Raw genomic sequence first — 22,030 nt, 5'->3', positions numbered from 1 at the left:
CAGAGCTGGAGGCTGCTTTTGGGGCCCGCTTCTGGGTGTTTCCCTATTCAGAGAGGCATGGTGCCATCTGCTGGCCAGTGTCAGTCAGGGTTGGGAGGCTGAGGCTCTGGGTTAAACAGGGTTGAAACTGAGCTCAGGACCTACTTTGCCTTGTGCCAGGGTGCTGGGCACTCCCTGCATTTCAACGATGTGGGAGGAGGGGGCAAAGACAAAGAAAGAAGCTTCCAGGCCTCTCTGGAAGCTTTCTTTCCTCCTGAGCAAAGTGCTTGGGAAAGATCTCACAGTTAGTCCTCAGCACATAGTATGTTGACCCTTGCTTCCTCAACTTGTTTTATTTAAAAGCCTGACTTCTCAGATGGTGCCAAGATCACAAACCTCGGGGCAAGGGTTAAAACTTGCTGATGGTCCTTGGCCTTGGTGGATGGGCGTGTAGGGTGGGTGTGCCCACCATCCCCTTCACCCAGGCTGCACTCCCTCCCTCAGGGACAGACCCAGGGTGGGCATTTCTCTCCCAGCTCCTTACCTAGGTGGGGAGCATGTGTCACAGCTCAGCAGATACTAAAATAGGGCTGTTTATGACATCCACATGTGCTTTTCCCAGGCTCTGGTTAGCCATTTGTTCTAGACTTACTAAGCACCTACTGTGTGCCTGGGCTATTCCGGGAACAAGCCAATTCCTGCCCTCGGGTTTATCCCCACATCCTGAGAGCCAGGTGATATCACACCTCCAGCCCGCTGCCCCTGAGCCACCTGGAGGCCTTGAAGGGCAGCCACCACCTCCTTTAGTGAAAACTGGCTTCAGAGAGCCCCTCCCAGAGAAAGCCAAACTTCAGAGGGGCACATCCTCTTCGTTTCTAGCCCAGTGAGCAGATGGGGTCTGCTCACCTTCTGGAGCCCTCAGTATGGGAGCCGTGATCACACACGCTGCTGGCTCTCCCAGGTCCTTCAGCCACGCTCTTGCCTCTCGCGTCCCCGCAGGTGTGACGAGTACATCACACAGTTGGATGAGATGCAGCGGCAGCTGGCAGCTGCTGAGGACGAGAAGAAGACACTCAACTCGCTGCTGCGCATGGCCATCCAGCAGAAGCTGGCGCTGACCCAGCGGCTGGAGCTGCTTGAGCTGGACCATGAGCAGACCCGGCGAAGCCGTGCCAAGGCCACCCCCAAGGCCAAGCCTGGCACCCCGAGCGTAAGTCACACCTGCGCCTGCGCTAGTGACAGGGCTGAGGGTGCTGGGCTTGCTGCCCAGGTGCTCTGTGGCGAGAAATATAACGTTTACTGCGATTAGGGCCGCAAGGGTACACGCTGCAGCTAACCTGCCGCATATCACCTGTCCGCTTCACCTCAACTAACCTGGCAGCAGCGGGACCATGGTGCTAGGCTGGTCTTAACTGTGACTAATGCACAGAGGGAAGAGTTTATCAGAGGCAGCCTGCTGCTCCACCTGGATTCTGCAAGCTTTGTGTCTGTTTCTCACCCCTCGGGACCACCCTTCACAGCAGCTGCTCTCTTGGAGGGGTGGTCAAGGCGGGGTTGGAGCCACGTGTCCTTGCAAAAATGTGGCTTCCCAGGGCCCGGGTGCCATTGGCTTCCACTGGGAGGGGCAGAACTTGCATTGAAACTTGCATGTTCCCTGCATGTGTCTAATGCAGTTGTACTGCCCTGGCACCCAGAAACCAGTGTTAGAGGTTCCAGCCTGAATCCCAGGTGCAGCCTCGGAGGACACTCTGTGCTTGGTACAGATTACGGAGAGAATTATTTTGTAGTTTGTGCAGCATCTCGTTACAGTTTATATTTGGGACAGAATTACAGAATTCCTTCCCCTAAACCCAGAGGAAGAGCAGCCCTGTGGCCCATTTCCTCCAGCCCAGACGTACACGTGCACTGGGCACCGGTCATGCTCAAGAGGCACAGGCATACCTAGCCACACCCCAGGCCAGAGCTCAGCAGCCTCAGTTTCTCTTTCTGAGATTTGTACGCTTGTCTGGTGGCCTGCAAGGTGACAAATCAGCAGGCCAAGGCTTGGGGTTTTTCCAGTGAGTGAAAAACTTCCCAAGTGCCTGGCCAGACCTCTGTCCTCACAAGAAGCCCATTCTTTTGTACTTAGAGTGTCCCCAGCTTCCAGTTGGATTTTTTCACTCTCTGCCCATTATCAGGCCTTCCTCTCAGGGAGCTTCAGACTACAAGAAACAGGGCTGTGGGAATCCCCAACCTGAGCTTGAGTTACCAGCGGGCCAGGCTGAAATGAGGGACTGGGTCCCACAGCTATTAACTGAAGCCCGGCCTGGTGTGGGAAGGGAACCTTGAATGGACCCAGGGCTAGTTTCAGGATTCACGGTAGGAGGAATATGGTTCTTGATCATCAGTGCAATTCCAGAGGTGGTGACAGGCAGGAAAGGCAGCCATAGTACTCCCCCGTGCTCAGAAGCTGCACCCACACCAAGAGCTTTGGCAGCCGAACTTCTGTCAGTGTTTCTCTCCATGTCATCCATGGGGCCCACCAGCCATGAAGCTGCAGTCTCCCTGAATAGCTCTTTGCCTCCTCTCTCTGAGGCCCAGAGGGGGAATTTTCATTGTCCCTGCACACAGCTATCTACCCCCATTCCACTCTTTCCCTTAGTTCCCAAGCATGTCTCAATTCCCACCAGATGCCAGGTGCTACCCAGACCAACTTGGGTTTGGCAAACCGCGGAGTGAAAATATACAGGATGGACCATACCTGTCCCTTCTGTGTGCCTATACCCAGCTCCAGGCTGTTTTGCAGATGGGATGTCAGGTCTTGGATTCCCCTCCCACTTGAGAAGATGTCAGGCCATCTCCCCTCTGCAAGCAGGACTTCCAGGGGCATGGCTGCCTGCTGGCGCCGCATACTGCTTCTGCCTCCTTGCCAAGCCTGGCACACAGCTTCTCTCCATACTTGTCAAGTAAAGGGTCTTCATTGAGGTACTCGGGGCCAGCGGCGCCCCCTAACATGTGCAGGTCTTCTCTGCTGCCAACTAACACACCCATGCCCTCACAGCTCGGTGAGAGCTTTAGTTGTCTGACGGGTGACCGGTTCTAACGTTTTCTTGTTTTCTCCCATTTTCAGCTGTAGAGTAGCTGCTGGGAGGACTCGGCCGCCGGCCCTGTCACACTGCAGCCCCCTCCCCTCCTCTCCCATGGGCCCACGCAGAGGAAGGAAGGGCAGCCTAAAAGTCCACTTAGAAACGTTTTTGGATATGCTACTGCAATTCTTTTCAAAATAGCATTCCCCAAGTTTTTAATGGCAGAGGAAATAAAAGCTTTAATGTTGAGAATGCCACCAGCTGCTGCTTGGAAAGGCCTTTGTACAGGCGCTGAAGAACCTGCTTGGACAGCGACCACCAGGCTTGCTTAGGAACCCTCTAGAAACACTCACCACTGGGGTCTCCCTATTACAGATACTCCTTTTTTACCCAATCCACCTGTGCACTTTTGATATTTTGATATTATATTTGCTTCCTTCATCCCTGGTGTAGAGACCGTCTCAGATGCCGTAGTCTGTCTCGTGGTCCTGTAGCTCCCAACGGTGTGTTGATCTGATATCAGCACATGGCACAGATGTGTCCTCCTAGCGTGTAGCTCTAGACTGTTTAGGTGAAGGCTTCAACTTGGTAAGGAGCCCGGCTAAATGTATCCACGCTGTGGTTCAGCAGCCTTTTAATTATACGGCATTGTGGTTCATGTTTGAAATTACAGATTTTAAATGCCATGTTCATTAAGAAATCCAGGGTATTCGGATTCTGGGGTTTTTCATATTGTATTATTATTATTCTTAGGAATAGTTCAATGTAACAAGAAGAAAACTTGACCTTTGCTCTGGTTAAACAGTAAAAGGCACTTGAAAACAAAAAGATAAATTATTGAATGAGTAGTATTACCTACAAATTCCAGAGTCTTCTGGGTTTTAGGACATTGTGAAGCATGACTGATTAACAGAATTTTATACAACTGTACCAGTGAAATTCCAAATTGGAATTGTTTTGTTACTCTGGTTGTTGTGCCAAATTGTGGTACACTTAGAAAATTCTACAGTCGTCGATTTTTAGGGTGTTATATTTCAACGCCTTTTTGTTAGCAATCATTGCCAGTAGTGCCTTCATCAGTTTAGGGAGGTGTCCCAGCATAGTTTATTCTCTAAAATGGACAGTGAAGAGCTAGTTGGGAATGTTGAAGGCCAGTGTGGACCAATCAGTGTGAACAGGTGCACACCTTCTAACCTGACCCTGGGCATCTTCGTTGAGGGAAAGAAAACAGCAATTGTGCAAAATTCTGTTAGTCAGTGATTCTTTACTGTGCAGATCCTTGCAAATTCAGGGGCTGAGAAAACGAAAGTGAACACAAACCTTGAGTGTGCTTTGGGAACCAAATGGACTTTATGGGACAAGCTAAGCAAGCTATGTGAACAACACGCCACGTTTGTGAAGAGTGGGGCAGGTGGCAGGGGAGCCGGCACCGTCGGCCTCGTGCATTGGGGTGAGGGCTAGCCATAGTATTCTTTGCAAATGTGAGAGAGAGACATTATATATTCTCTTGCTTGGTGTAACTAATCACTGTTAATTTCAGGAAACAGAAGTCACTAAAGCTCCTTAGCAAACCAGATCTGTGTCCTGTCCTGATTTGCTGAGTGAGGTTGTGCAAGTGGTCAAATTGGTACTCGAGGAGGAGGAAGAAGAAAAAGTGTCCTCTCTCCTCCAAAATACAGGACAAATTATAATAATATAAGTAGCAAGAATAGAAGAATTCTGTTTCCTGGAATAAGCATTTTTATTCCTAGTTGTAGGGACCCCTATTTTTACCTTCTCTTACAGTGTTGATTCATAAGAAATAATGTTACATTTACAAAAACTTCATCTGTACGGGGTATTTATTTGCAATGATGTCTGTGTACTGTATTTTTTCTGTGCATTACCTTAGTGTCAGAATGTTGTCTTTATTTTAAGATCATATGCATGTTCTCCTGCCAAGGAACCTTTACACAGACCCAAACAAACAAAAATGCCTTCAGATTCTGAGAAAATGAGGCACAGCATGGAAAAGGAATAGGAAGGAGAAATCAGTCACAACTTGGGACACAGAAATATGGCGCAAATGTCTGTAAAGCCAGTGCACATAGGAACAGTGGGCCTGGGTAAAGGGTCACGTTGGTAGGACCAGTAAATAAAGAATAATAAAAAGACAAAGCACAAGACTTGTTCTCTGTGGCTGCTCTGACCCCCTGCTCCAGATGACTGTGGGTCCAGCAATGCACTATAATTCCAGCACCTAAAACAAGAAAACCAGCCTATCATTAACCCTGGTGGTGGAAACTGGAAGCAACCTGGGGCCCATCTCAGGAGGCATGGGGGGAAGGGGAGACAGGGGGTGCCTCCCGTGACGGGCGTCAGGTGTCATGAGCACCCAGCAGCGTGGCAGTGAGAGCACATTGCCTTTGCATTGTACTGACCAGGAAACAAAGAGATTTGCATGACGAGGGATCCTTTGCCCTCCAAACTCTTGCTCTTTGTACCCAGGAATGAGTAGGTGCAGAGGCAACAAGAGTTACTTGTTTGTCAACACAAAACCATGTTCACCTGCAGGAATGTGTTCAAGGCACGCTGAGCCTGTCCCAGTGATTGCTTGTGAGTGTGAGCATAGGGTACAAATCATGTCTCAGGGAATAGGAAGTCTTAGGGACAGTTTGCCACCTCTCCTTCTGATGGTCTCAGTCAGGCCTGAGTGATTTCACCCAAATCTCAGGGCTTCCCTTGGGGAGGCTGTCTGAGGTCAGGATCCTGCCACCCTGGCATCTCCCCAGGACCCCTCCCTCCACCTGGAGTCTCCCTTGGCTTCACGGTCACTGAGAGGCCCCTCCTTCTGACGATCCCCACCCATCGCACTTTAGTAGCGTGGACCCATGTTCAGTTTGAAACTTTCTTTCCAAAGAGAATTGTTTTTTTAACTCAGGAGCTAGAAGGAGTCTTCTTTCCCTACTGGCCTGTCATCCCAACAGACCCCTGGAAGAGGTTGGGAAGAGAGCCTGCGACAGATCTGGAGGAGACCCCCAGGAGGAGGGGGCATTGGCAGTGAGCTGAGCAGGGCAGGCTCTTTTTCAGGTGGGGGTACCACCCGGCCCTTGGCGCAGTCCTGCTTTTTGGGTTGTTTGATTTGCACAAGCACATATGCTGAGGCCTTCCCTACCCCTCAGTGTGCTTCAGGTCCTTGAACATGTGCTTCTTCAGGAGTGGCAGGCTCCTGAGTGAGTGGGGTCCTGGGGAGCCTGTGGGAGGGGGCAGTTGGAGCTGAAAGGCTTTCCACTCAGTCTTCCTTTCCGAGAGGGAATGTCCCCATTCCTGCCACCTCCTCCATCTCCCTGCAGTGGTTTTCACCCCCACACACCCAAGCAGGTTACCAGAGCTGGAAACAACAGCGCCAGCTTGGAGACACTGCCTTCTGCCTTTGGGAGCTTCCTAGGAAAACAGATATGCCTTCGCTCTGACATCACCTGGTGTGGAATTTTGGCAGGGATCAGATGCCATCAGGTTTGCCTCTGTGTTCACCATTCATTTGTGCCCAAACAGAGCTGGAAGAGTGATGTGTTATCATTTTGTCAAATTTCTTGTGGGAAAGCACACTGGGTCTTGTGAGTTCACCTCAGTCATCCATGAACTTGCCTTGGTAAGCCTAGGTCCCTGGAGCGGAGGCTCCCTCCTCCCCGCCACCCACCCCCACACACACACAGAGCTCCTCCTAAGCAAACGGCAATGCCACAGTACCTTACCCACGGAAAAGGCCTCCCTGCCTGGATAGTATGAGCACACCCCCTCGTGGGCCTCCATGAGAACAATAGGAATCAGTGGTCACACACACACACCAGGATCCATTTTGTTCTTCTCTTAAGCAATCAAGATTTGTTTTATTTACCCTAAAGTGTTTGTGAAGTATAGCACACATACATAGGAGTGCAAGCAAGTGTCCACTGGCTGTATATTTGCAAAATGGACACACTCTGCAGCCACCATCCAGATGAGAAAGCAAATGAAGGCAGGCAGCCCCCCAAAGCCCTCGTGCTTTCTGCACCCACTCCCTTTCAGGGATAACTCCCTGAGTCTGTCAGTTCAGGCCACTTGTGCCTTTTTCTGTACTTTATATAAATGGAAGCATACAGTAGAGACCCAGACCTATAATAGATTTGCTTACCAAACTGCATTGATTTCTCACACCATCATCGAACTATGGGTGTCTCACTTTTGGTTCAAAGACATAAATCAATTAAATGTAAAATAACGGGAAAAGAGATTCCATGCAAACAGTATCCAAAAGAGAACAGGAGTCACTCTACTAATATTAGACAAAATAGACTAATTAAGACAAAAATTGTTACAAGAGACAAAGAGGAACATTATATAATGATAAAAAAGTCAATTCACTAATAAGATATAACAATTATAAACATATGCAACAGACAACCGAGCCCCCAAATACAGTGATAATACAAATCACTGAATACAAAAGAGTAGACAAATAGATCAATGGAACAGATTAAAAAATGGTACTGGAACACCTGGACATCCACATGCAAAAAATTAATCTAGACTCAGACCTTAAACCCTTCACAAAAATTAACTAAAATGGATTGTAGACTTATACGTAAAACTCAAAATTGTAAAACTTCTAGAAGATAACATAGGAGAAAATCTAGATGACCTTGGGTTTGGCTTTTTAGATACAACACCAAAGGCATGATCCATGAAAGAAATAATTGATAAGCTAGGCTTCATTGCAATTAAAAACTTCTCCTCTGCAAAAGACATTGTCAAGAGAATGAGAAGACGGCTGTCTTCTGGAAAGAAACTATTTGCAAAAAACATAAACGTTTTATTTTGGATAAAATAAAAGGGAATATTCTTACACTGTTGATGAGAATGTAAATTGCTGCAGCCACTATAGAAAACAGTTTGGAGGTTCCTTTAAAAACTAAATATAGAGTTACCATATGAACCAGCAATCCCACTCCTGGGCATATATCTGGAAAAGACAAAACTCTAATTTGAAAAGATACATGCATCCCAGTGTTCATAGAAGGACTACAGTAGCCAAGACATGGAAGCAGCCTAAGTGTTCATCAACAGATGAATGGATAAAGAAGATGTGATGTATATATATACAATGGATAATTACTCACTATAAAAAAGAATGAAATAATGCCATTTGCAGCAACATGGATGGACCTAGAGATTATCATACTAAGTAAAGTAAGTCAGATAGAGAAAGACAAATATTATATCACTTATATGTGGAATCTAAAAATTAGTATAAGTAAACTTATTTACAAAACAGAAACAGACAGACATAGAAAACAAGCTTATGGTTACCAAAGGGATAGAGGAGTGTGTGTGTGTGTGTGTGTGTGTGTATTCTAATCACTTTGCTGTAAATCTGAAACTAACATGATACTGTAGATCAGCTATACTTCAATAAAAATAAATAAATTCAAAAAAATTTCAGAATACCTTAATACTGTAATGGTAGTGTGTAAATCACTTAACTCTAGTATAAAAGCTAAAAGACAAAATTTAGCCACAGTAATTTGTTAATGGTACACAATATAAAAATATGTAAATTGTGATATCAAAAACATAAAATGGGTGTAAAGCGGTACAGTTTTTGTATGTGATCAAAGTTAAATTGTTATCAATTAAAAATAACTATGTTTTATGTAAGTCTCATGGAAACCACAAAGCAAAAACCTATAGTAGATACACAAAAGATAAAGAGGAATCAAAGCACAACATTACAGACGTTATCAAATCACAAATGAAAATAGGAAGAAAGGAACACAGGAATTACAAAACAATCAGAAAACATTTAGCAACATGGAAATAGTAAGTCCTTACCTATTAATAATTACTAAGTGTAAATGGATTAAGTTTTTTAATCAAAAGATACAGAGAGGATGACTGGGTTAAAATTGAAGGAAAAAAAAAAAAGACCCAACACCCTACAAGATCCTGCCTATAATCAGTCCAGCTTTAATGACAGTTGTAGGCTGAAAGCAAAGGTATGGAAAAAGATATTCTACGCAAATGGAAACCAAAAGAGAGCAGGGGTAGATATACTTCTAGCGGACAATATAGACTTTAAGTTAAAAAATGTGACAAGAGACAAGGTCATTAAATAATGAAATAATGATAAAGGGGTCATTAAGAAGATATAACAATTGTAAATATGTATGCACCCAACATTGCAGCATCTAAATATATAAAGCAAATATTAACATGTGAAGGGAGAAATTGATAGCAATGCAATAATAATAGGAGACCTTAATATCCCACTTTCAACTATAGAGCATCCAGACAGGAAATCAATAAGGAACCATTGGACTTGAACTGCACTTTAGACCAAATGGACTTAACAAATATATATATGAAACATTCCATCCAACAACAGAAGATATACGTTCTTCTTAAACACACATGGAACATTCTCCAGAATATGTCATACATTTGGTTACAAAACATATCTTAACAAATTTAGGAAAACTGAAATCATAACAAGTATCACTTCTGACTGTAATGGTATGAAACTGGAAATGATTGACAGGAAATTTCACACACACAAAAAGGGAAATTAACACACACCTGAACAACCAATGGGTCAAAGAAGAAATCAGAAGGAACATCAAAAAGTGTCTTGAAACAAACGGGGAAAAAAGTACCAAACTTATGGGATGCAGAAAAAGCAGTTCTGAGTAGGACGTTTGTAGTGATAAGTGTGTACATTAAATAAACAACCTAGGACTTCCATGGTGGTCCAGTGGGTCAGACTCCGTGCTCCCAATGCAGGGGGCCTGGGTTGGATCCCTGGTTGGGGAACTAGATCCTGCTTGCATGCTGCAACTAAGAAGTCTACATGCTGCAACTAAAACCCAGTGTGGCCTAAATAAATAAATACTAAAAAAAAAACAAAAAAAAACAAAAAAAAACAAAAAAAAACCTAACCTTACATGTCAAGGAACTAGAAAAAGAAGAATAAAGCCCAGCATTAACAGAAGGAAGGAAATAGCAATTATAAGAGTAAAAATAAATGAAATGGAGATTAGAAAACAATAGAAAAGGTGAATAAAACCAAGAGCTGTTTTCTGAAAAAATAAAATTGACAAACCTTTATCACTTTAGCAAAACTTACTGTAAAAAGAGAGAAGATGCAAACAAAGTCAGGAATGAAAGAGGAGGCATTACAACTGATACCATACCACAGAAATACAAGAATCATAAAATACTACTATGAACAATTATATGCCAACAAATTGGATAACCTAGAAGACAGATATAAATTTCTAGAAACACAACCTACCAAGAATGAATTGTGAAGAAATATAAAATCTGAACAAACCAGTAACAAATAAGGAGATTGAATCATAATGAAAAACACCCCAACAAAGAAAGGTTCTGTACCTGAGGTTTCACTGGTGAATTCTATCAAACCTGTCAAGAATTAATACCAATCTGTCTCGAGCTCTTTCAAAAAATTGAAGAGAAGGGAACACTCCCTAACTCATTCTATAAAGCCAGCATTACACTGATACCAAAGCCCAACAGGGACACTATAAAAGAAAATTACAAGCAAATACCTCTGATGAACATAGATGCAAAAGTCCTCAACAAAATCCTAGCAAACCAAATTCAACAGCACATTAAAAGTTCCTCAAGTTGAAATGGGATTTATCCCTGGGATGCAAGAACAGCTCAACTTACATAATCAATAAATGTAATATACCACATTAACAGAATGAAGGAAAACACATGATCATCTCAACTGAGGCAGAAAAAGGGACTTCCCTGGCGGTCCAGTGGTTAAGACTCTGCGCTTCCACTGCAGGGGACGTGGGTTCAATCCCTGGTTGGGGAGCTAAGATCCCACATGCTGCACAGCATGGCCAAAAAATAAATAAAAAAATAAAGATAGAGGCAGAAAAGGCATTTGACAAAATTCAGTATCCTTTCACAATAAAAATAACCAACTAGGAACAGGAGGAAACTACCTCACCATAATAAAAGCCACATATGAAAAAGCTACAGCAAATATCATACTCAGTGGTGTAAGACGTGAAAGATTTTCCTCTAAGAGCAGGAACTAGGCAAGGATGCCCACTTTCACCACTTCTATTCAACAGAATTGGAAGTTCTAGCCAGAGTAATTAGGCAAGAAAAAAATAAAACATAAAAGTCATCCAAATTGGAAAGGATGGATTAAAATGTTTTCTGTTTGCAGATGATATAATCTCATATGTAAAAAAACTGAAACGTTTGCACAGAAAATACTGTTATAATTAGTAAATGAATTCAGCAAAGTAGAAGAATACAAAGTCAATACACAAAAATCAGTTTTGTTTCTATACACTAACAATAATCTGAAAAGGAAATTGAGAAAGCAATCCCATTTACAATAGCATCAAAAATAATAAATACTTAGGAATAAATTTAACCAAGGAGGTGAAAGACCTGTACACTGAAAATTATACATCACTGATGAAAGAACTTGAAGAAGGCACAAACAAATGGAAGGAAAATCCTGTGTTTATGACTGCAGTAATTATTATTCTTAAAGTATCCATACCACCCAAAGCACCCTATAGATTCAGTGAAATCTCTTACAAAAATTCTAATCCATTTTTCACTGAAAAAAAAATCCTAAAATTTGTATTGAACCACAATAGACCTTGTGTACCCAAAGCATTTTTGAGAAAAGAACAAAGCTGGAGGACTAACACTTCCTAATTACAAAGATATAATAAAATAATATCATACTGGGACTTCCCTGGCAGTTCAGTGGTTGAGACTCCACGCTTCCACTGTGGTGAGGCACAGGTTCAATCCCTGGTCAGGGAACTAAGATCACACATGCCACATGGTGCAGCCAAAAAAAAAAAAAAGAAAAAGAAAAAGAAAACAATATGATACTGTCATAAAAAGACACACTGACCAGAGGAACTCTGTTCTATTAGAAAGTCCATAAACCCACACATATATTGTCAACTAACCTTCAACAAGGGCACCACGAACACACAATGGGGAAATGATAGTCTCTTCAATAAATGGTGTTGGGGAAACTGGATACTCACTACAAAAGAATGAAACAGGACACATATCTTTCATTATTTGAAAAAATCAACTTGAGAGGGATTAAAGACTTAAATGTAAGTAAGTCCTGAAATCATAAAACCATAAAAAAAGCTCCTTGACATTCATCTTGGCAGTCATTTGTTGGATATGACACCAAAAGAACAGACAACAAAAACAAGCGGGATTACATTAAACTAAAAAGCTTCTTCACAGCAAAGGAAACGGTCAACAAAATAAAAAGGCAACCTACATAATGGGAGAAAATATTTGCAAACTATATATCTGATAAGGAGTAATATTCAAAATATGTAAGGAATTCAATGGGGAAAAAAAGTAACCTGATTAAAAAGTGGGCAAAGGACCTGAATAGACACTTTTCCAAGGAAGACATACGTATGCCATTAGGTACATGAAAAGTTGCTCAACATCACTAGTCATTAGGGAAATTCAAATCAAAACCACAATGAGATATCACCTCACACCCATTAGGATGGCTATTATAAAAAGACAACAGATAACAAGTGCTGTTGAGGATGTGGAAAAAAGGAAACCTTTGTACACTGTTGATAGGAATGTAAATTGGTACAGCCATTAGGGAAAATGGTACGAAAATTCCATAAAATTAAAAACAAAACTGCCATATGATCCAGTAATCTCTCTTCTGGGCTTTTATCCAAGGGAAACAAAATCAGTATCACATAGAGATTTGCAGTCCCGTGTTTATTACAGTATTTTTCACAATAGCCAAGATATGGAAACAAGTTAAGTGTACCTTGACAGATGAATGAAGGTAATGTGGTATATACATACAATGGAATATTACTGAGCCATAAAAAGAAGGAAAGCCTGCCATTTGCAATGACATGGATGAACCTGGCAGGCATTATACTAAGTGAAATAAGCCAGGTAGAGAAAGATAAATGCTGTGTGCTGTCATTCATATGTGGAATCTTAAAAAAAAAAAAAAGTCTCATAGAAGCAGAGTAGAATGGTGGTTGCCAGGGGCTGGGGCTGGGGAAAATGGGGAGATATTGGACAAAGGGTACAAACTTTCACTTATAAGATGAATAAATTCTGGGGATCTAATGTACAGCATGCAAATTAAATATGTAAAGCTGTATATAATTGGATCAGCATATAGTATAGATTACTATAGTTAGGAATATTGTATATATAAAATTTGCTAAGACAGTAGATTTGAAGCTTTCTCACCACACACACACACACACATACACAGGCACAAAAGGCAACTATGTGAGGTAATGGATGTGTTAATGGTAATCTTTTTACAGTATATGTATATCGAATCATTGCATTGTACACTTTAGATATATACAATTTTACTTGTCAATTATACCTCAATAAAGCTGGAAAATAAAATGACTGAAAGGGGAGAGGATAGAGGTGTAAAAGGAGCAGGGTTTTTTTTTATGTTATTGCAGTTAAGATAGTATAAATTCAAATTAGAATGGTATAACTTTAAGATGTTAAATGTGATCCTCTGGTAAACGTAAAAGAAAATATCTATAGAATATACACAAAAGGAAATTAGAATGAAATTTAAAGATTTTACTACCAAAAAATCAACTAAACACAAAATAAGACAAAAACACAGAAAATGAGGATGAAAAGGTTATAGGGCATAAAAAAAAAAAAAAACACCCACAATGACAGAAGGAAGTCCCTCTTTAATGAGTAATTAAGTGTAAATGGATTAAACTCTCCAATCAAAAGACAGATATTGGCAGAATGGAATTTTAAAATGATCTGACTATATGCTGTCTATGAACAACTCAATTGAGATCTAAAGACACAAAAAGAAAAGGATATATGCAACAACATAGAAGGATCTTGAAGTCATTATACTAAGTAAAATAAGCCAGTTACAAAACGATAAAAATACTGTATGATTCCGCTTACATGAGGTACTTAGAGTAATCAAAATCATAGAGATAGAAAGTAGAATCGTATTGCCAGGGGTTGGGAGGAGGGGGCAAAGGGGAGTTATTGTTTAATGGGTACAAAGTTTAAGTTTTATGAGATGAAAAAAGTTCTGGGGATGGATGGTGTTGATCGTTGTAAAACATGAATGTACTTGATGCCTCTCTACTGTACACTTAAAAAAGGTTAAGATGGTAAATTTTAGGTTATGTGCATTTTACCACATTTTAAAAATTGGGGAGGGCTTCCCTGGTGGCGCAGTGGTTGAGAATCCGCCTGCCAGTGCAGGGGACACGGGTTCGAGCCCTGGTCTGGGAAGATCCCACATGCCGTGGAGCAACTAGGCCCGTGAGCCACAATTACTGAGCCTGCGCGTCTGGAGCCTGTGCTCCGCAACAAGAGAGGCTGCGACAGTGAGAGGCCCGTGCACCGCGATGAAGAGTGGCCCCCGCTTGCCGCAACTGGAGAAAGCCCTTGCACAGAAACGAAGACCCAACACAGCCATAAATAAATAAATTAATTAATTAAAAAAAAAAATTTAAAAAAAAAATTGGGGAAAAAAAGATGCTCAACATCACTAATCTTGGGAAAATGCAAATCAAAACTACAGCAAGATACCATCTCATACCCATTATGATGCCTACTATCAAAAAAAAAGGAAAATAATGTATTGATAAGGATGTGCAGAAATTGGAACCCTTCTGCACAGTTGGTGGGAATGTAAAATGGTATAATCAATGAGAAAAACAGTATGGCAGATACTCAAAAAATTAAAAATGGAAATACCACATGATCCAGAAATTTCACTTCTGGGTGTATATACTCAGAATAATTGAAAGCAATATCTTATGAGGATATTTGTACACCAATGTTCATAGTAACATTATTCACAATAGCTAAAATGTGGAAGCAACTCATGTCCCTTGATGGATGAATGGTTATGCAAAATGTGGTGTATGCATACAATGGAATACTATTCAGCCTTAAAGGTAAGGACATTCTGACATGCTACAACATGGATGAAACTTAAGGACATTATACTAAGTGATATAAGCCAATCACAAAAAGACAAATACTGTATGATTCCACTTATGAGGTACTCAGAGGAATCAAAATCATAGAGACAGAAATAGAATGGTGGTTGCCAGGAGGCTGTGGGTTGGGAAGGATGGGGAATTCTTGTTTAGTTGGTATAGAGTTTCAGTTTTACAAGATGAAAAGAGTTCTGGAGGTGGGTGATGGTGTGGTACATAACAGTCTTAATATACTTAATACCACTGAATTGTACAATTAAAAATAGTTAAGATAGTAAATTTAATGTTATGTGTATCTTACCACAATAAACCACTTTCAGTAATTGAAAGAACAACTAGGCAGCTAATTAGAAAGGATAAAGAAGATTTGTACAACACTTATCAAGCAACTTGACCCTAGCTGACACTTATAAAACACCCAACTGTAGAGTACATATTCTTTTCAAGTATTCATGGAACATTCTTCAGCATAGTCCATATTTTGAGACACAAAACAAGTGTTATAAGGTTGAAAAAGATAGAAATTATACAAGGTATGCTCTCTGACACAATAGAATTAAAGTAGAGGTCCATAATTGATAGTAATATGAGAAAGCTCAGAATATTTGGAAATCAAAAAACACACACTTCTTAATACACTGTGCCCAAAGAAGAAATTAGAAGGAAATTTAAAAAATATTTTTAACTGAAAAAAAAGAAAAATGCAACAAATCAAAATATAGGGGATGCAGCTAAAGAAGTGCTTAGGGCAGTGCTTTAAATACTTAAGTCAAAAAGAAAAAAAGGTATGTCAAACTAACAGTTGCTTAGGTTGTTAAGAAAGTATAAAAAGAAGTGTAGAGGGCTTCCCTGGTGGCGCAGTGGTTGAGAATCTGCCTGCCAATGCAGGGGACACGGGTTCGAGCCCTGGTCTGGGAAGATCCCACATGCCCCGGAGCAAATAGGTCCGTGAGCCACAATTACTGAGCCCGTACGTCTGGAGCCTGTGCTCTGCAACAAGAGAGGCCGCGATGGTGAGAGGCCCGTGCACCGTGATGAAGAGTGGCCCCCACTTGCCACAACTAGAGAAAGCCCTCACACAGAAACAAAGACCCAACACAGCCATAAATGGATAAATAAATAAATAAAAATTAAAAATAAATAAATAAATAAATAAAGCAAATAATTAAAAAAAAAAAAAAAAAAAGAAGTGTAGAGAATTCCCTGGAGGTCCAGTGGTTAGGACTCTGTGCTTTCACTGACGTTCAATACCAGGTCGGGGGACTAAGATCCCACAAGCTGCATGGCCAAAAAAAAAAAAAAAAAAAGTACATTTATCATAATGCAAATAGAAGGAAGGAAATTATAAAGATCAACAGCATAGGGAGAGATCAAGATGGTGGAATACAGAGACATGGAGCTCACCTCCTTCCATAAATACATCAAAAATATATCTACATGTGGAACAATTCTTACAGAATACTGGATGCTGGCAGAACTCATACAACCAAAGCTGCAAGAAGGATCACCACATAACCAGGTAGAGCAAAAGAAAGAAAAAAAAAAGGAATCAGGAGGAGACCTGCACACCTGGGAGGGAGCTGTGAAAATGAAAACATTCCCTCACCCTGGGAACACCCTTCCCCTGCTAGGAGGTCAGCTGGGACAAAAAGGGAGCTTCAGAGGCTCAGAAGAGAGTGCAGCAACTGGCTTGTGGCAGGCAGAACAGAAAGAGACCAGCACAGATGGTCCTAGCCACCTGGCTGCATCCCCCAGCCTGAGACGTGCATCTGCGGTTGCATGCAGGGGCTGGTTCCTGAAACTCAGGCTTCAGCAGACAAACCTGGAGAAAAGACTGGAGTTGGCTGCATGGAGACAGCCTGAAGGGGCTGGAGTGTGGCTCAGGCCATAACTGGGGGTGTGCGCAGGATGAAGCCCAAATCCCCCATAGAAACCCCATTGTTAACACACATGAAGGGAGGGACAGGGCCCCACCATAGCAGTCTCATTTTCTGCGTGCTCACAGCAGGCACAGCTCCACCTCTATGAGCTCTGGGAGCATGCCCATGGTTGCCCACACATGGAAGCAGGGCTGAAATCAGCCGTGTCTGGTGGCTTTGCAACTTTGACTGATTTATGCTGCTGGTGCCTTTGTAAGCTCAGTGCCTGTGGGACATCTTAGCGAATTACTGGTGCTCCCATGGCTGTGGGAAGTCCAGAGTTAGCAGCTGCAGGCTTTGCGGGTGTACACATGCAGAGGCGGGGCCAGGGTCTGTGCTGATTCTGTAGCACCTGTGGTGGGTCCAGATGTGCGACTATGCATGACTACAGCGGGTCCCAGTGCCTGACTTCAGTTCTGCACTGGTGGATTTAAGAGTACAGTGCCTGAGAGACATCTGGCCAATTGCCTGCATTCCCATGGCTGAGGCGGGGCCAAGGGCAGTGTCAAAAACAGTGTACTTTGTGAACGTGCACAATGGGTAACAGGTGACACAACAGAGCACACTTCCCAGTGGAAAGCTCCTGTGGAGGAATGCTCAGTGGCTTCTCTCCCAGCGGAAGTGCTCCAGTTCCACCTACTTCACACTGCAGCTCAGAAACAGATCTGGGGCTTTTACTCCAACAACTAGGGAGCAGACCTTGCTCCTGACAAGGCTATAACAGCCAAAGAGCAAAGAGGAGGCCCCACTCAACATCCAGTGCAGACTCTATTCAACATAACACCAGTCACACCCCCTATCAAGGGGATAATGGCCAACACACACTGAGGAAAGATGTGGCAGACAACCATACTAAAAACAGCCCTCACACCAAAAATGTTAGATTCATGCAGGCTACACAGGGACACTCCCACTTAAAAACAGCCCTTCAAGACCACAGTAGATAATTGTTTCTCCTAAACTCAGAGAATCAGAGAAATATAAGTAAAATGAAGAAGCAAAGGAGCCACTCCCAATTAAAAGAACAGGAGAAATCCCCTGAGAGAACAAAGAAAGAGACCTTTCCAGTCTACTAGATCCCAAGTTCAAAAAGGAAGTAATAAAAATACTGAAGGAATTAAGAAAGGCTATTGATAGAAATGTAGATCACTGTAAGAAGGAACTAGAAAGTATAAAGAGGAACTACGTACAATTAGAAAACTCATTTGCCGAGATGAAAGCTGAGCTAAAGACAATAAATAGCAAACTAAATAATGTCGAAGAACGAATAAGTGATCTGGAAGATGGAATAATAGAAACCACCCAATCAGAACAGCAGACAGAAAGACAAATGAAAAAAAAGAAAGAAAGCAATATACGAGATCTATGGTATAATATAAAGTGAGCCAATCTACACATAATAGGGATCCCAGAAGGAGAAGAAAGAGAATAGGGGATCAAAAAGTATTTGAAGAAATTATAGCTGAAAACTTCCCAAACCTAAGGAAGGAAATAGATATCTGGGTACTGGAAGCAGAAGGTCCCAAACAAGATGAACCCAAACAGACCTACACCAAAACATTATAATTAAAATGGCAAAAGTTTAAGATAAAGAGAGGATTCTAAAGGGAGCAAGAGAAAAACAAAGAGTTAGTTACAAGGGAACCCCCATAAGGCTATTAACTGATTTTGCTACAGAAATGTTGCAGGCCAGCAGGGAGTGGTGAGATATATTCAAAGTCCTGAAAAGGAAAAAACCTGCAACCTAGGATACTCTACAAAGCAAGATTATCATTTAGAATAGAAAGGGAGATAAAGAATTTCTCAGACAAGCAAAAACTAAAAGAATACAGCAATACTAACCCTATCTTAAAAGACATATTGAAAAGTCTTCTCTAAATAGAAAAGAAGCCAGAATCTATAGGAAAGAGAAAATCACAACTGGAAAATAAATCACTTAAATAAGCCACTACATAGAATTAAAAAAAATAAATTGTGAAAGCAATGATAACTACAATGAACAGCAAAAGGAAACATGAAGATGTAAAAGAGGACATTAAAACAACAGAATGTGGGGGAGAGGAGTAAGTAAGTATAGGTTTTCTTTAAAGAATGTGTTTGAGCCTATATGACTACCAGTCTAAAGCAAGTAGATATAGTAATTTGTTAATATACTTGAAAAACAGGATAGCCACAAATCAAAAACATACAAGAGACATACAAAAACCAAAAATAAACGAGAGAACTCAAGCATAATACAAAAAATAATCAAACACAAAAGGAAAAACAAAAAAGAACAAAAAGGAAATACAAAATCAATTGGAAAACAAGGTTTAAAATGACAATAAAACACATCTATCAATAATTACCTTAAATGTCAGTGGTCTTAATGCTCGAATCAAAAGACATAGAGTGGCAAATTGGATAATAAAACAAGAGCCTACATATGCTGCCTATAAGAGACCCACTTTAGGGCAAAAGACACACATAGACTGAAAGTGAGGGGATAGAAAAAAGATATTTCATGCAAACGGAAACGACAAGAAAGCCGGGGTAGCAATACTCATATCAGACATAATATACTTTTTTAAAAAGGCCATAAAGAAAGATAAAGAAGGACACTATATAATGATAAAAGGATCAAGAAGAGGATATTACACTCATTAACATATGCAGCCAATATAGGAGCACCTAAATGCATAAAACAAATAGTAACAGCCATAAAGGGAGAAATTGACAGGAATACAATAATAGGAGACTTTAACACCCCACTGACATCAATGGATATATCTTCCAGACAGAAAATCAGTAAGGCCAGAGATCCCAAATGAAACAGTAGAATAATTGGACTTAATTGATATCTTCAGGACATTACATTTTAAAAAAACGAAAATACACATTCTTCTCAATGCACATGGAAAATTCCCTACGATAGACCACATACTAGGACACAAAAACAAGCCTCAACAAATTTAAGAGGATAGAAATTATTTCAAGCATCTTCTCTGACCACAATGGCATGAAACTAGACATCAACCACAGAAAGAGAAGCAAGAAAAAAAACAATTATATGGAGACTAAAGAACATACTACTGAAAAACCAATAGGCCAATGATGAAATCAAAGAGGAAATTTAAAAATACCTTGAGACAAATGACAATGAAAACACAACCATACAAAATCTATGGGATGCAACAAAAGCAGGCTTAAGAGGGAAATTCATAGCCGTACAGGCCTTCCTGAAAGAGCAAGAAAAATCTCAAATAACAATCTAACCTACCACCTAAAAGAATTAGAAAAAAAAGCACAAACAAAAGTCAGCAGAAGAAAGGAAATAATAAAGATCAGAGAGGAAATAAATAAAATAGAGATTAAAAAACTAGAAAAAATTAATAAAACCAAGAGCTGATTTTTTGAAAGGGTAAACAAAATCAACAAACCTCTGGCCAGGTTCACCAAGAAGAAAAGAGAGAGGACCCAAATAGACAAAATAAGAAATGAAAGAGGAGAAATAATGACTGATACCACAGAAACACAAAAAAACCATAAGAGAATACTATGAAAAATTATACTCCAACAAATTGCATAACCTAGAAGAAATGGAAGAGTTTCTAGAAACATATAGCCCACCAAAACTGAATCAAGAAGAAATAGATAATTCAAACAGACCAGTTATTAGAAGTGAAATAGAATCTGTAATTTAAAAAACTCCCTGCAAACAAAAGTCCAGGACCAGATGGCTTCACTGGGTAATTCTACCAAACACAACAAAGAAGAACTTATACCGATCTTTCTCAAACTCCTCCAAAAGATTGAAGAGGAGGGAACACTCCCAAAGCCATTCTCTGAAGCCACCATCACCTTTATACCAAAACCAGACAAAGACACTACAGAAAGAAAGAAGGAAGGAAGGAGGGAGGGAGGGAGGGAGGGAGGGAAGAAAGAAAGAAAGAAAGAAAAAGAAAGAAAGAAAGAAAGAAAGAAAGAAAGAAAGAAAGAAAGAAAGAAAGAAGAAAGAAAGAAAGAAAGAAAGAAAGAAAGAAAGAGAAAAAAGAAAGAAAGGAAGGAAGGAAGAAAGGAAGGAAGGTAGGAAAGAAGGAAGGAAGGAAGGAAGAAAGAAAAAGAAAGAAAGGAAGAAGGAGAGAAAATAAATTACAGGCCAATATCTTAGATGCAAAAATTCTCAACAAAATATTAGGAAACCAAATCCAACAGCACACAAAAAGGATCAGACACCATGATCAAGTTGGATTCATCCCAAGGTCACAGGGATAGTTCAACATATGCAAATCAATGTGATATGCCACATCAACAAAAGACAAAAACCATATGATCATCTCACTAGATACAGAAAAAGCATTTGATAAAATTCAACATCGATTCATGACAAAAACTGTTACCAAAGTGGGTATAAAGGGAACATATCTCAACATAATAAAAGCTATTTATGGCAAACCCACAGCCAACATAATACTCAATGGTGAAAAGCTGAAAGCCTTTCCGCTAAAATGTGAACAACACAAGGATACCCACTCTCACCACTTCTCTTCAACATAGTGTTGGAAGTCCTAGCCACAGCAATCAGACAAGAAAAAGAAATAAAAGGTATCCAAATTGGAAGGGAAGAGGTAAAATTGTCATTATATGCAGAATGACATGATATTATATATAGAAAACCCTAAAGACTCCACACAAAAACTACTAGAACTGATAAGCAAATTCAGCAAGGTAGCAGGATACAAGATTGACAGACAGAAATCTGTTGCATTTCTTTACACTAAAAATGAAATATCAGAAAGGGGAAGTAAAAAACAATCCCTCTTAAAAATTGTATACAAAAAACAAAAACAAAAACAAAAAAAACCAAAACTTCGGAATAAAACTGACCAAGAAGGTGAAAGACTTACATGCTGATAACTATAAAACATTGATAAAGGAAATTGAAGATGATTCAAAGAAATGGAAAGATAGCCCATGCTCTTGGATTAGAAGAATTAATATTGCTAAAATGGCCATACTACTCAAAGCAATCTAC

The 22,030-nt window shown here is 40.8% G+C and overlaps 1 protein-coding gene across 2 annotated transcripts in view; it reads left to right on the top strand.

Annotated features, from left to right (window-relative positions):
- Positions 1-5,201, top strand: part of BICD2 (BICD cargo adaptor 2) — a 53,962-nt gene extending 48,761 nt beyond the window's left edge. The window contains exons 7-8 of one of the 2 annotated variants that reach the window (XM_059924409.1): positions 979-1,189; positions 3,089-5,201. In XM_059924409.1, the coding sequence (XP_059780392.1) occupies positions 979-1,189; positions 3,089-3,094 (217 nt within the window). In that variant the 3' untranslated portion in view covers positions 3,095-5,201. The other variant, XM_059924408.1, reaches the window with a different exon arrangement.
- Positions 5,202-22,030: the final 16,829 nt, after the last annotated feature.

The sequence above is a fragment of the Balaenoptera ricei genome, chromosome 6, assembly GCF_028023285.1.
Source record: "Balaenoptera ricei isolate mBalRic1 chromosome 6, mBalRic1.hap2, whole genome shotgun sequence".
Taxonomy (NCBI): domain Eukaryota; kingdom Metazoa; phylum Chordata; class Mammalia; order Artiodactyla; family Balaenopteridae; genus Balaenoptera; species Balaenoptera ricei.
Note: the sequence above shows the minus strand (reverse complement) of the source record. Positions and strands in the feature narration are given on the sequence as shown.